Genomic DNA, 13,958 nt, shown 5'->3' with positions numbered 1-13,958 from the left:
ACGAGAAAGGACCCCTGGGCCCAGCCACAGGGCAGCGAGGGCCCCAAGATGGTGGCACCACAGCTGGTGCTCCAAGAACCAGGGGCATGCTGCAGAGCGTGGCTCCACCAGGTCCCCAGAAACCCAGCCTCAGCGACGGTCGCCCGTGATCCACTTTGGTTTCACTGACAGAATTCTCCCTGCATCCAGGGGAAGCGGGGGAAGAATCGGGGGCCGGCTCGACATCAACCCACCATGTCTCCCCCTGGCAGTGCCCTTCCTGTCCCGGGGCCCGGCCGTGACCTCGGTGCTCCTCCACGGCACTTCCCAGGGCCTCCCTTCCCCACCCCCGCTCCTCACTGCCCCCAGAGGACTTTCTGAAGTCCCTACCCATCATGGTCCATCCCCTGGGCCATCACCCGTGGATACAAACATTCCAGCCTGGCCTCAGGCCCACCTGCTCACATTTCCCCCAGTAGACCCTACACTAAAGAACAAATCAACCGAGGGCATCAGAGGCCAGACAAGAATCACAGACTCAAAATCATCCTCCTTGAAAACCCCTGAGACGTTCATGAAGTGCAACCTTCCTCATTTTCTGCAGACAAACCTGAAGAGGAGTTCTCATGTGCCAGCGATTCTTTATGAAACTAACGTTTAACACAAGGTCGCAGGTGTGCGCATAGGTAAAATCTACAGAGAGCTGGGGCCAAATCCCTATGGGGTACCAGGGTTGGATGGTGAATTCTGACACACCCGTGTCAGCTGGTTAGGCCTACTCCATTTTGTTCTACATTTTTATTTGTTTATTTTCATTTTTTTTATTTGAAAGGCAGAGAAGAGATTTGAACCAGGCACCCTGATATGGGAGGTGGGCATCCCAAGCAGCAGTTAACCACTGTACCAAATGCCCAGCCCCTCACACACCGTTCTGTTTTGAAGAGCAAGCTCCTGTGACCTTACCGTGTAAGATTTCTTTGTTGCAGAACAGTCAGTTCTCAACCCAGCACACTGGTTCAACGGGAGCGCAGTGCACCTGCAACAGAACTGCAGCCCCCCCAGACACCCACGTCTGCACATCTCTGCAAGGGACTGGCACGTTCTCCTCCCACCCTCATCCTCCTTCCACCAGGAAGAGCTTTTCCTGCACACCTAACAGCCAGCTCAGCTCTTCTCCACGCGGTCCCTGTGCACCCACGGCACACGGGGCAACAGAGCCTTCAGGACCTGCTTGCAGACAGGCCTCTGTTGCACCCCAAGTTCTGAGCACAGCCTCAGCACAGCTCCCCAGGGACCAGTGTGAACTGTGCCACACAGCAGGCTGGGGCGGGCAGAAGAGAAGGTGACAAAATGCAGACCAAAGTGACAGAGGAGCTGTGCTGTTCACTCAGCCTGGGTCACCTTCTGTCCTGGGTGACGCAAGTCCAGCCTGGGCTGGGCCTTGAGCTCTTGGCCCACCCAGGCCCTGGATGGCTGGCTGCCTGTGAGGATCTGAGACACTGAATATGCAAAGTGGACCAAGGCCAGCCAGGTGGCCACTTGTTCTCTCCGGGGCTGATAATGTTTTAATTGTTTCTATCTTTAGATAGAAACATCTCAAGAAGTACAACATATGAAAAGCAAAAACAATCCGGGCTATGTTTAGCTCTTGTTTTTTTTCCCTTCACTAGGGGAACAGAAGGCAATTTGCTGGGTCAGGTCACCAGACAAAAGAAACAGGAATAGAAGCTAATTTTTAATGGCAAGGTGCCCGAGCACGTCACACTGTACAAAGGGCCCAGCAGGGCTCGGAGAAGAGGACCCTGGGTGTCCCCACCCCCCATTCAACATCGCTTCTGCACAAACAACTATAACTCTTTCTGAGGTGACAATGGCCAGAGACACGGGGACTCCACTGAGCAATGGTCACTTGGTGCGGTGGAAAGGGTGTGGCCCTGAGTTCAAACCTCAATTCTTTAAGTAACTTAGTCTCCCAGTGCTATTGTGAGAGTTAAATGTGGGCCCAGCGCAGGCCCTAGATCTGGCCCTCAGCAGAGGCCACCATCGCTATGATAACAGGACCGGAGACTCTTCCTGGCTCTTCTGCCACCAGGTTCGTATCTCTGGGGTCTCAGGCACAAGCGCGGGCCCCCATTCTCTGCACTAGGGCTTCTCCAAGTGTGCTCTCCACGTGAGCTCTGGAAGCAGCCTGCTTATCAAGTGTGGGTTCTCGAGCCGTGTCCCTCACTTAGGTGAACTCTCTGAGGGCAGGACTCTGCGTTCTAACCAACTCTCCAACTTACTTTCATATAAAAGTGCTGAGAACCAGTGCTCTGGACCACGGGCCACAAGGGGTCTGGGTTCTCGAAACACGTCCATCAGAACCACAGCACAGCAACCTGGCAGCCACACCCAGGAGGCTGCAGAAGACTGACAGTTCTCTCTACAGACCTGCATCCACAACATCATCGGAAGCTGGTGTTCTGCTTTTGGTTTTGGTTTGTGCCAATTACAGGAAGTAGAACCACAGAGAAAGATGGCTTCGCCCTTCCGTCCCTACAGGTCTCTGTTTCCCAGCCCTCCTGGCGAGCCCTCCTGGCTTCCTTTGCAGCCACGGGCCTTTGCCCACGGCTCCTGTGCACAGGTGAGGGTTGCAGTCTCCTGCTGTGTCCCCGCCAACATGCTGCAGTCTATCGTGTGTGACCCAAAGCTTCGCAGAGGAGCTCCCTCGACACCTGGAGCCCCGCAAGGTATCTACGGTACACAGCCTGAGGGCACAGGCACAGTCATTACATCCTACACGGCCCCTGCCACGCCCACCTGCACCAGTCTGAACTTACACACAGGTCGGGGGGCACTTTGCCTACAGATGAGACGGTGACCACACAAACACTCTTGGGCCCAGATGGATGGCGAAGGTCTATCCCAAAGCCAAGGCCCAGTAATAACTAAGCTAGAAGTTTCTGGCTCTGATGACCTAGTCCACAGGTGAGGGGACAAAGACGCAAGGCCTCCAATGCACAGTCACCAGGCTCCAGAGTCATGACCTCTTGACTAGGAGGGCAGAGGCTGCTAGGTACACAGATACCGGAGTTCGCAGACAGAAAAGCACTTCTGCCCTTGAACCTGAAGGGAAACTCCCAAGCACCCAGACTCTCGAAGAGCAGAGGCTTCCACTTGCTCACAGGAGTTGACAGCCCCAGAGTGGCTGTGCTGTTTTTCAGATGCTGCCTCCCAGTGACATGGTCACAGCAGAGTGTGATTTCCAGAAAAGGTTCAGGACCTTAAGTACAGACTCAAGATACCAGATTCCTGCAGCTCCCGGCCCCAGTGTTAACAAGCCTGCAGCCACACCACCGCTGCTGTCTGTCCTGGATTCCACACCTGTCGGCCTGTGCCAGCCTCACCTTCCCCCTGACAAATGGACTGGGTAGGGGTAGCTTGGCCTCAGGACAGCCACGACTCCACGCTGGGTGTGAGGATACGCTCCAGCCCCATCAAGGGGGGACTGCAGAGGACCAGGCGTCCTTCCAAAGGCAGCTCTGCTACGTTCACGTCATGAACAAGGAGCAGGTCAATCACCTGAGCTCTGCCACAGCAGCGTCATCTGTACCTTGAAGGACCTTGGAGCCCTGGCCCATGGACCTCCTCTGCTGTGTCCACTCAGGGCTCTGTGAGGAAGATAAGGCTTCAAGACTTTGCCTACCCAGGCCTCAGTCTTTGGTGCTGCCCTCTTGCCCGGGATGGACTGCAAAATGGCAGCTGTGTCTTAGGTTCAGGACGATACAGGGGACCAAAGTCCTCACACAAGGAGCCTAGAGTCAGGGGCCAGAATGTGGAAAAAACGCCCCACCACAGCCCCCCAGGGAGGCAGAAAGAAGGGCTGGCCTACAGGGCTCCTCAAGAAGCCAGAGAAGCTGGTGAAGACAAAGGGCAGGGTTAAGACCACCAGGGCACAGGTGGTCTACAGAAGCACTGTTGTCATCATTTTTTTTTTTTTTAAGATTTATTTGTTTGTTTACTTATGTATTTGAAAGGCAAAGAGGAGAGACAGAGAGGAGGGACAGAGACAAAGAGAGAGACCTTAAGTCTGCCTAGTTCACTTCCAAAATGGCCCCAACAGCCAGGTCTGAACTAAACCAAAGCCTAGAGCCAAGAACTCCCTCCTTGTCTCTAATGTGGGTGCAGGGACCCAAGTACTTGGGCCGTCTTCTGCTGCTTTCCCAGGCCACAGCAGAGAGCTGGATCAGATGCAAAGTATCCAGGCCTCGAACCAACATTCCCACGTGGCACAGCCCAGACTTAGATGAGTCTGCAATCCCAAGCCACGCCCCAAACTTGGGCCAGGCTGCCCCCCAACACAACTGTCTTCCCACGCGGAAGACACAGCATGCAGAGGGTCCGCAGTAGCCACTCCCTGTCCTCTGGCACCACCCCCACCCCAACTCAGCACAAGCCGGGTGAGAAGACCGCCCAGGAGGTTACCTTCTCACTTCTCACTTCTATTCCAGAAACACAGAGACTGACAAAATGATACCAGGAAGAAGTCAAAGCACCCTGTGAAGGCAGTGGGCACTCAGCCTAGCAGAGGCCAGCGTCTCGCACAGAGTGCCGAGGTTTCATTTCACCTGGGGCTCCTGACCCCGGCTTCCTGCTACTGCAAACCCGAAGAGGCAGTGGTGATAGCTCAAGGAACTGGGTTCTTGCCACTCACGTGGGGACCTGGATTGTGCTCCTGGCTCCAGGAACAGCCCTGGCCATTGTGGGTATTTGAGGAGTGAACCAGCGAGTGGGAGGTATTTCTTTTTCTCTTTTTTTCTGTGTCTTTCAAATAAATAAATCTTTAGAAAAGCAACCTGTAGGCCGGCGCCATGGCTCAATAGGCTAATCCTCCTGCCAGCACACCGGGTTCTAGTCCCGGTTGGGGCACCGGATTCTGTCCTGGTTGCCCCTCTTCCAGGCCAGCTCTCTGCTGTGGCCAGGGAGTGCAGTGGAGGATGGCCCAAGTGCTTGGGCCCTGCACCCGCATGGGAGACCAGGATAGCACCTGGCTCCTGGCTTTGGATCAGCGCGGTGCGCCGGCCACAGCGGCCATTGGGGAGTGAACCAACGGAAAAGGAATACCTTTCTCTGTTTCTCTCTCTCTCACTGTCCACTCTGCCTGTCAAAAAAAAAAAAAAAAAAAAAAAAAAAAAAAGAAAAGAAAAGAAAAGCAACCTGTATAGATAAACCTTAAACTATTTAAGATATTTAAAAAAAAAAATCACACATTTGACCACAATAAATAAAACCTTTAAAAAGTAAAATTATAAAAATCATACATTTGCATACTTGTGCATAAACATGAATTTTTAATGAAAGCAAATCTAATTCTAGACTATATTGGCTCATAAGTAGTTTCTTTTTTTTTTTTTTTAAGATTTATTTTATTTATTTGGAAGAGTGAGAGACAGAATCTTCCATCTACTGGTTCATTCCCCAAATAGCCGCAATGGCCAGGCAGAAGCCAGAATCCTAAAATTTCACCCACAGAGGTGCAGGGGCTCGAGTCCTTGGGCCATCTTCTGCTGCCTCCCCAGGCACAGCAGCAGGGAGCTGGACTGGAAGCAGAGCAGACGGGATGCAAACCGAGCTCCTAGGTAGGGTGCCAGCATTGCAAATGGCGGCTCAGCCAGCTGCGCCACAATGTCAGCCTCAACCAGTTCTTTTCTTACTGGGGGTCCTAACCCAGTGACCGCATTCAAAACGGCTCTCCCTGAAACAGCAGCAAAGCCCAGTGGTTTACACGGCTCCAGTTTTGTTATTGCTATTGTTCATTTTGTTTCATTCATCTGTTTGTATATCTGTCTGTCTTAAAGTTTGTTTGTTTGTTTGTTTGTTTTTAAAGGCAGAGCAACAGGGAGAAAGACAGTGAGACAGTATCTTTCATCTGCTAGCTCACTCCCCAGAAGGCCAGACCTGGACAAGGTGGGAGCCAGGAGCTCTAGCCTGGTCTCCTACATGGGTGGCAGGGGTTCGAGTACTTGGACCATCAACTGCTGCCTTTCTGGGCACATGAGCAGGAAGATGGAGCAGACGTGGAGCAGCTGGGACTCAACCCAGCTCTCCGATGAGACACTGGCATTGCAAGCAGTGGCGGGACTTGCTGCGCCACAACGCCAGCTCCGTAAGTAATTTCTTATAGGAGGTCCTGGCCCAGGGATCATTCAAAACGGCTATGTCTCAAGGACACAGCGGCAGAGAGCAAAAATTGGACTTAGCTCCGATTTTGTTACCGCTGTTGTTCATTTCATCTCCTTCATGGGTTTGTCTTAAGAAATTGAAAACACTCAACCTCTGAATGCCAGCTTTCCATACGAGGTACAGTCACATGCCACCTTCAACAACAGATAGTGGCTGAGTTAAAAGACCAAAAGCTACCAAATCTCAAAGTGAAATCTTAGTCCTACGTGGATCTACACGACCCAACACAGCCAAATGGTTTACCCTGTAGAAATTAACACAAAGAGTACCCCTGGGAACAACCCTTTTATGTACAGAGTAAGACTTTAACAGCCAAGTAATTAAACACTGAGAGTAAGATCGCATAATTAAAACGCTGACAGACCTGCACACAAGTCGGCTGCGGGAATATTTTCACAATTCCTCTCTATACATAATGTATGCCCCTTCTGCTCAAGTTTCCTCTATGTTCTTTGCCTGTGAAATAATTTACATTAATAAATAATTTATTACCGCAACTCCTAGAGTAATTATGGGTTTCCATCTAATTTTTCTGAGCAGATGAACTGTTCTGTTCTCGGTCCCTCTGACCTGTATGCACAAGTCTCTTCCTAGTGGCCTTCCAGAAAGCGCCGGTGTGCCTTCACGCGCTCACGCATTCAGCCACTTCCAGGTCCTCTCCCGCCTGAATGGTGTGGAAAATGGAATGCGGGGCGTCCATTGTCCCGGCCACACAGCACTCATGTAATGGCTGCAATTAGCCAGGGGTGGTGAACGGCAGCAGCGCTCACACCACGTGCCCTGTTGCACCAAAAAAGATTAAACTAACACGTGTGCACCCCAGGCCGGCTGCAGACAACCCCCACTGCCAATGGCGGCTCTGGAGGGAGCCGTGTGCTGCAGCTCCACCACAGTCCCTGCCGAGGCCCTGCACAATACCGCTAGAAGTCAGCACCAGGAATGGGGCAGAGCTTCCCGTGTGAAGCGCGGGATGACTGGTCACGCAGGCGGCTCTGCCCCAGAGAAGCTGTCAGCAGAGGCAGCCCTGGTCTGGCCCAGCGGGGGGCTCGGGGTAGGCCACAGGACGGAAAGGGAACCAAGAGGCGATACAGGCCTCTGCTGAAAGGTCCCTGCAGGGTCTGACCGCCAGGCACATGACCAGCTCCACTCCACCCTGCCTCTGCCTCCCACACCTCACCTTGGCTTTGTTCTCTCGCCTGTTTTGGAAATGCACAAAACCACTTCTTTATATCAAATCCCCACCCTGGAGTGGGAGACAAGGGTGAGGCGAGGCTTGGGACCCAGCTTGCGATCACAGAGCATGAGGCACTGCTGTGAGGCCCTGACTCCATCAGGTGTGCGCTCGACCTCAGCAGGCAGAGGAGCCCACGCGGCGGGGAAGGATGGCATTCCAAGAAGCAGCGAGCCGGCCCCTGCGCTTCGCACCCAAAGGCACCTGCCCATATCTTCTTGAGTACATGTACGAAACTCAAACTCATGCTGGCTTCCAGCGAGGACCCTGAATGGGGGCTGAGGAGGGGAAACCCTGAGACACGGGGCCAACTACTCCCAGCTCTCAGGGGAAGCCACAGCGGCGTCCTCCACCTCAGGAGATGGGCTGGGAGCTGGCAGTTGCAATAACTTGGCGTTGACCTGTGCTTAGCCTTGTCTGGCCCTGGAACAGTCCAACAGCCTCTCGGAAAGTCCAGCCGGCCCCTCGGGGTATTGTCTTCCCAGGCACTGGAAAGCCGGCGCAGCTAAAAACTCTCCACGCCTGGAGTGCGCGCCCGGTTCCTGTGGCAGGGCGAGGCCGCCAAAGCCTTGGACTGCATGAGCTGAGAAGTGACCTGAGCTTCCTCCGCACAGCGGGGCTGGTGAGGCCTCTGACAGCTGACACTGCTGTCTTAACAAGTTTACGAAGGGGATGGAGATGGAGATGGGGGGGGTTGGCGGCTGGCGCCTCTGGGGTGCTGCTACAAGCACCTGCCCACTTGCCAGGCGAGGAAACCAAGGCTCAGGAAGACGGGGAGATCTGCCCACAGCTCTACAGGCCTCTGCTGCCTGGGAAGTTGTCCTGAACCATGGAGAAGGCACTGTGGCTTCTTCTTGCTCCCCTGCTGGACAGACATCCCCTCGAGGGCAGGGACAGGGTGTGGCTCACTCCACTCCTGCCCCAAGTGCCCGGCACACCCGTCAGGCACTAGTACCAGGTAGGCAGTTCAGAAGGGTTATTTGAGCCCCAACTCTGCCCATTAAACCCACAAGAGTTCCACCTTATTTTGACGCACACAGTGCAAAGGTCCAGCAAGACTAACGCATGAACAACCTTGAACTAAAGACCAGCATCCCAACAACCCAGTTTACAGGGCAGGCCCCATCTGGAGCTAAAGTCGAGGCAGGGTTGAGGGGCTGGGCGCGCCCAGGGCCCGCCTCTGTCTTCCTGGGAAGGCGGCAGGCAGCAAGCCCAGTCGTGAGACGGACTCTGGAAGCAACAAGGAAGGCTTCTGGGCCACGCGACTGGGCACTGCGGGTTTGTGGAAAGCAGCGGCCAGTCCCACGGGAGGACAGGCCTCTGAAGCACGCCACGCAGGTCAGCCAAGGCCAGGTGACCTCCCTGGTCCTGGGTTCTCTGGCCGGCAGCCTTCAGAGGACCACCAAGCAGCCCCCCTTCTCCTACTCCTGGGTCCACCTCTGCTCCCAAGAGGAGGGTGACCTTCCTCGGCCTGTTTTCTTCTGTGAACGATCAAGCCCCTGCCCCCGCAGCTGCACAGGATTCTGGGACAGACCCAGTACCCTCCTCATCTTCGTCCTCATCCTCTCTTCCACTTTGAGAAGTACCTCAAGGTAAGGAGGAGAAAAACACTACCACCACCGGACACAGAGGGAAAGGCCCTTTGCAGACAGACTGGGAACCAGAAAGCCCGAGGGTTGTCTACTGTCAAAGTCTGGTTTCTGACTCACACAGATGCCACCAACTCACACCTGGCAAGATGTCCCCAGAGAGGGCAGGAGAGGCCCAGAGAGACACCCAAAGGAAAAACCACACCCAAGCATTCTGCACACCAAGACATCGATATGGTCAATACGGTCAGCTCTTTTCATCCCCTATAAAAACCAGTCATTCACCCGGCACGGCAACAGAGGAGCAGAGAGCACTTCCTGAGAGGCCCGTCGGCAGAGCGGATCTCGGGCCTTGGAAAAGTCCCTGCCCTCCAACCCGGGCACGAGCCTGAAGGACGGCCTCAAAGGCAGACTGAGACACTTATGTGGCCAACGTCAATAAGAGCAGCAAACAAAACAGCCCCTCCACCCACCAACCAAGGAACAGTGACATCACGAGACACTGGGATCCAGCCACACAGCGCAGCACCCAAGAGCGTTGAAATACGTGGAATGAACAACCGTGCGCCGTGGGAAGAGCGCATGGAAAACGTACGCCAATGCAGCTTCACATAACTATGCGCTCATCGTGGACCCGGCCACGTGAAAAGATGCAAACGACACCAATGAACAGGAAAACGTCACCAGCAGCTCCCACCAGCCCCCAGGACTACGATGGGGATTTTTGTTTTCTCCTTTACACTTTGGGAGGTTTTGTTCTGAATGACAAAAAGCAACATGGTTTACTTTACTGGTTGGACAGCAACACTAGAGGAGAAACCCACAGTCGTGAAGCACACACCAGTGCCTGGGCCCTCCGCGTGCCAGCAGCCCCGGGGTCACTCCAGCACCGCTGGGGACCCGGGGTTCACACTCAGAGAGAGGAGAGTCCCCGGGCCGCTCTCTCGGAGCCTGAGTCCAGGAGCGCTCCCGGCATCTCACCTGCTGGACTCGGGCCCTGGCTGCAAGGACTAGAGGACGAAGGCTCGGGCCCGCCGGGCTACTTACCCATAATTCCACAAGAGAAAAGGGTAGGTCCTTGACTCATCTTCTTTGGCGTGTGCTGAAAACAACCAGAAAAGCCGTTCACTCTCCGAGTCATGAGAAGCACGTCTGCACATGACTGTCCTCCCTCACTAACGTCACGACTAAAGGGGGACTGCTCGTGGCCAACGTCAGACTAGGGGGAGGGAAGAAGAGCGCTCAGAGACAACCGCCGTGCAGAATTCGGCCCCCGCGCCCTGCCAGGCCGTCGTGGACGCACCCAGTGAATGGGCTTGCAAGCCTACAGAAAGCCCCCTGTCTGCCAGGAAGGGATGTGGAGGAGGGAGCAGGGCGGGGCCGTGGAAGCTGGGAGAGGCAGGGCCTTCCTGGGCCAGGAGGAACCTGGAGGGAGCGCAGAGGGCCTGTCTCCCACTCCCAGGTCCCTCCCCTGGGAAAGCAGACGCAGCTCTTCCTGCTCAGTTAAGAGGGGGGCTGGCCTGTGGCCTCTGCTCCAGAGGCGGTTCTGCGGCTACAGGGAGCCTGCCAGCCCCACCCCGGCATTTCAGGGAAAAGAGAAACAGGAAGGGTCTATCTGGTCTCATCACAGGAGCTACGGCCTCTGTACTTCGGGGCACAATATCCCACCAGGGTTTCCTGTCCACTGTCAGCACCCCACGTCTTCCCTCACTCCACGCCGCACCTCGGCTGAATGCCAGGGCCCCAGCTGGGAAACAGGTACCGAGGCCTGGGAGAGCCCTGAGTCCCCGGCACTTGCTCATTGTCTACAGAGTAAATCGAGCATGGAACACTCCGGGAGTTCCTCGTGCCAGCGGATATGTGCAGGTCAAGAGGCTCGTTCTGGCCTCTCGTGAAGAGGAGACCGTGCCCAGTCAGACCCCGGGACGAAAGTCTGACTCAAAGATTCCAAAGACTCGCTCATGCACTCACTAAACAAACGCGTGCTGGGGGCCTCACACGTCAGGCTATGGGGGGTGGGGGTGCTAGAGCGACAGTGAACACAACCCTCCACCCCCGAGGAGTCAGCCTGTCACAGAGGGCTCCAGCTTCCCAGAGGAGACCCCGACGCCCACCCCCTCAAATGAGGAGCGGCCAGGAGCGCAGGCCCTGGCTCTTTAAGGCCTGGCAGGAAGGTGGGGCTGACTAGGAACACCTGCCCCACCCAGATAAGCGGGTGGCAAGCAGCTGGCACCAGCGCCCTCACCCACCCCAGCTGCCCAGACCCAGAACCTCTGCCCTAACAAGGCTGGGGTCGCAGAGGACGTGGTGGACACGCCATTACAACACTGAGAGCTTGGGGCTGGAGGGCTGCCAGGCCTGTGCGCTAGGTGCGGCAGAGGTCAGGGCTGGCTTTGGGGAGGAGAGAGGGGTGGGGAACGCCTGAGCGTGTGTTAGAGGACCAGGAGCTCACAGGGAACACAGGGGGACAGTCTTTCTCCTGCACCCTTCCTCAGTTTAAACCAATCCAGACACAATCGGTCAGCTCACCCTCCTGCATTCCACTGTGACACGACCAGGTACTCGACAGCTATCCGTGGCAGTACCTGGAGGAGTTCAAGCTGCACCTGCCTCCCTCCCAGCTAGCACAGTTAACGCTACAGGACGTGCAACCGAAAGCCATACCAACACGACTTGTGGAGAGCAGGTGACAAATACAGCAGAGCCTGCCACAGGGGCTAGGCTGCCTGCGTGGCCAAGCACACAGCCTGTGGAAGCCAGGCAGGCCCCTGGCTCTGAGAAGCAGGATTCAGAGGGAGTAAAACAGGCCTTGTCTCCATGGCAAGGAGACAGCTCCCAGTGCCCAAATGGCACTTAAGCCCCAGAACACCACCCGAGGAGCCACGGCCCAGCCCTGCACTGGCAACTCAGACTGGGAGCCCACAGAAGCCCAGGCCAGGCCATAGAAGGCAAAAGAAAGTGGACACTGGGGCTGGCACTGTGGTGTAGCAGGTGAGGCCGCCGCCTGCAGTGCCCGCATCCCATATGGGCACCTATTCGAGTCCTGGCTGCTCCACTTCTGATCCAGCTCTCTGCTATGACTTCGGAAAGCAGTGGAGGATGGCCCAAGTCCTTGGGCCTCTGCACCAGTATGGGAGATCCAGAAGAGGCTCCTGGCTCCTGGCTTCGGATCAGCGCAACTCTGGCCTTTGTGGTCATCTGGGGAGTGAACCAGTGGATAGAAGACATCTCTCTCTCTCTCTCTCTCTACCTCTGCATGTGTGTGTGTGTGCCTCTGCCTCTCTATGACTCTGCCTTTCAAATAAATAAATGAATCTTGGGGAAAAAAAAAAAGTGGACACCAGTGCCACTAAGTGTAACAGAGACCCTGGGCCTTTGCCTCCCTCTAGGCCTTAGAGGGCACCACAGGACATTCCCGCTCAGGCCCCCCCAGGGAAGGTGGACGTGAGAGGTGCCTATCTTGCAGCCCGCCGTGGGACACCCCTGGGCCAATACACAAGGCTACCAGGTCCCTTGTTCACTCGCCCACACCTTCACTTGTTCAACAAGGACCTGGTGGCATTTGCTGCCGGGCCCAGAGGAGCTCACTGCTTCCAGGTGGGGGACACACTCCCACTCCCCCACCACCCTGTGTCCAAACCACCACCAACCCCGCCCCACCCACTGAACTACCTCGCAGAGCTCTCCAACCTGCACCCAGAACTCAAGGTCATCTTTTAAAGCTGAGGTCAGACCAAGCCGTTGCTCTCCAACAACTTTCCACAACCAGAACAAAATCCAGGCCACAGCCTGTCCTGCCCCTCCCTCGCAGAAGCTCTGCGTCTTCTGTCCCATCCTTGCCCGTGTGTGAGGGAGAGGAGCCTGCACACCCCGTTTGATGCTACGCAGCCTGAATCAGCTTGGACTGGTCCATGAGAACGGAAGCTTCCTAAGGAAAGGGGTCATCTGTTCCTAAGATCCAAGCACAGAGCAGACACCACGGCTATGGCCACTTCACCCAGTGGAGGCCAGACCAGTGAACTGGATCTCCCCCGGGCAGACTGCCTCCCAAATTAATGGACTCAGGCAAGGTCAAAACTCAGGAAGACAGCAAAGGGCCTCCCCACCCAGCCTGACCCAGGCTCCTCGTGCCAGCCTCCAGGCTCCACCCAAAGGGTCTCAGACCACTGAAGGAACAACTTCTCCGTCTCCCCCTTCTAGGTGGGCCACCCCTTGCTCCTCTCACTGAGGAGGCAGAACTGCAGCTCCCTTCTGCCAGCGGCACCCCAGTTTTGCATCAGGGTACCTCCTTCTCTGACAAGATAGTGCCACGATGCCCCCAGGTGCCCTGCAACAAGTGGGCATGGAACGAGACATGGCTGCCCCGACACTCACTGCTCTGTGGCGCTGACTCCTGAACCGAGGGGGGCCAGAGGCTGATCCACCCGGCAAGGGGGCACTCAGGCCTGCCCAGGTGCACCTGCTCCCATGGTCCTCTCCCTACTCCCCGGCCCCGCCCTCCGTGGGCCTGGGAGCCTGAGTCCTCCTTTGGTGTGAGTTAGCAGGAAATGGTCTCTGCCACTTACCAATGAGGAGCCGCTGCACCTCGAGATGGGATCAGGGCCCATCTTGCTTTCAGAGCCGTCTCTGTGAGGCTAGCCAGTGGTGGTCAGGCCCAAAACCTCTGTACTAAACAGTTTCCCACGGTGTCAGGCACACCCTGACCACCGGCAGGTTTATCCAGGCCCCATCCCACATGAGCAAAGCAACCCCAGGTCACTTGGTGTGGCTCCCAGGTTGGTCAGAGCCTTTTAACCTCCAGCCTACCACGGAGGTGACACAATGTCCACTGGTGATGCTGCCCCTGCAGCCCAGCCCCAACCCCGCCCAGTCCTCTGCACCTACAGTGGAAGGCCCAGCAAATCGCCAGTGCTGTGGCCCTCGTAAGTTTACGAGAC

The 13,958-nt window shown here is 55.9% G+C and overlaps 2 protein-coding genes across 2 annotated transcripts in view; both read right to left on the bottom strand.

Annotated features, from left to right (window-relative positions):
* FAM53B (family with sequence similarity 53 member B) overlaps positions 1-13,958 on the bottom strand; it is a 73,903-nt gene that overhangs the window by 55,241 nt on the left and 4,704 nt on the right. Inside the window, exon 2 of the mRNA XM_017338086.3 lies at positions 10,069-10,123. Coding sequence (XP_017193575.2) covers positions 10,069-10,123 — 55 coding nt within the window. The remainder of the gene's footprint in view (positions 1-10,068; positions 10,124-13,958) is intronic.
* Positions 10,078-13,958, bottom strand: part of EEF1AKMT2 (EEF1A lysine methyltransferase 2) — a 104,436-nt gene continuing 100,555 nt past the window's right edge. The window contains exon 8 of the transcript XR_007914522.2: positions 10,078-10,123. The gene's annotated coding sequence lies outside the window, so the exon portion shown is untranslated. The remainder of the gene's footprint in view (positions 10,124-13,958) is intronic.

Source organism: Oryctolagus cuniculus, chromosome 15, assembly GCF_964237555.1.
Source record: "Oryctolagus cuniculus chromosome 15, mOryCun1.1, whole genome shotgun sequence".
NCBI lineage: Eukaryota > Metazoa > Chordata > Mammalia > Lagomorpha > Leporidae > Oryctolagus > Oryctolagus cuniculus.
Note: the sequence above shows the minus strand (reverse complement) of the source record. Positions and strands in the feature narration are given on the sequence as shown.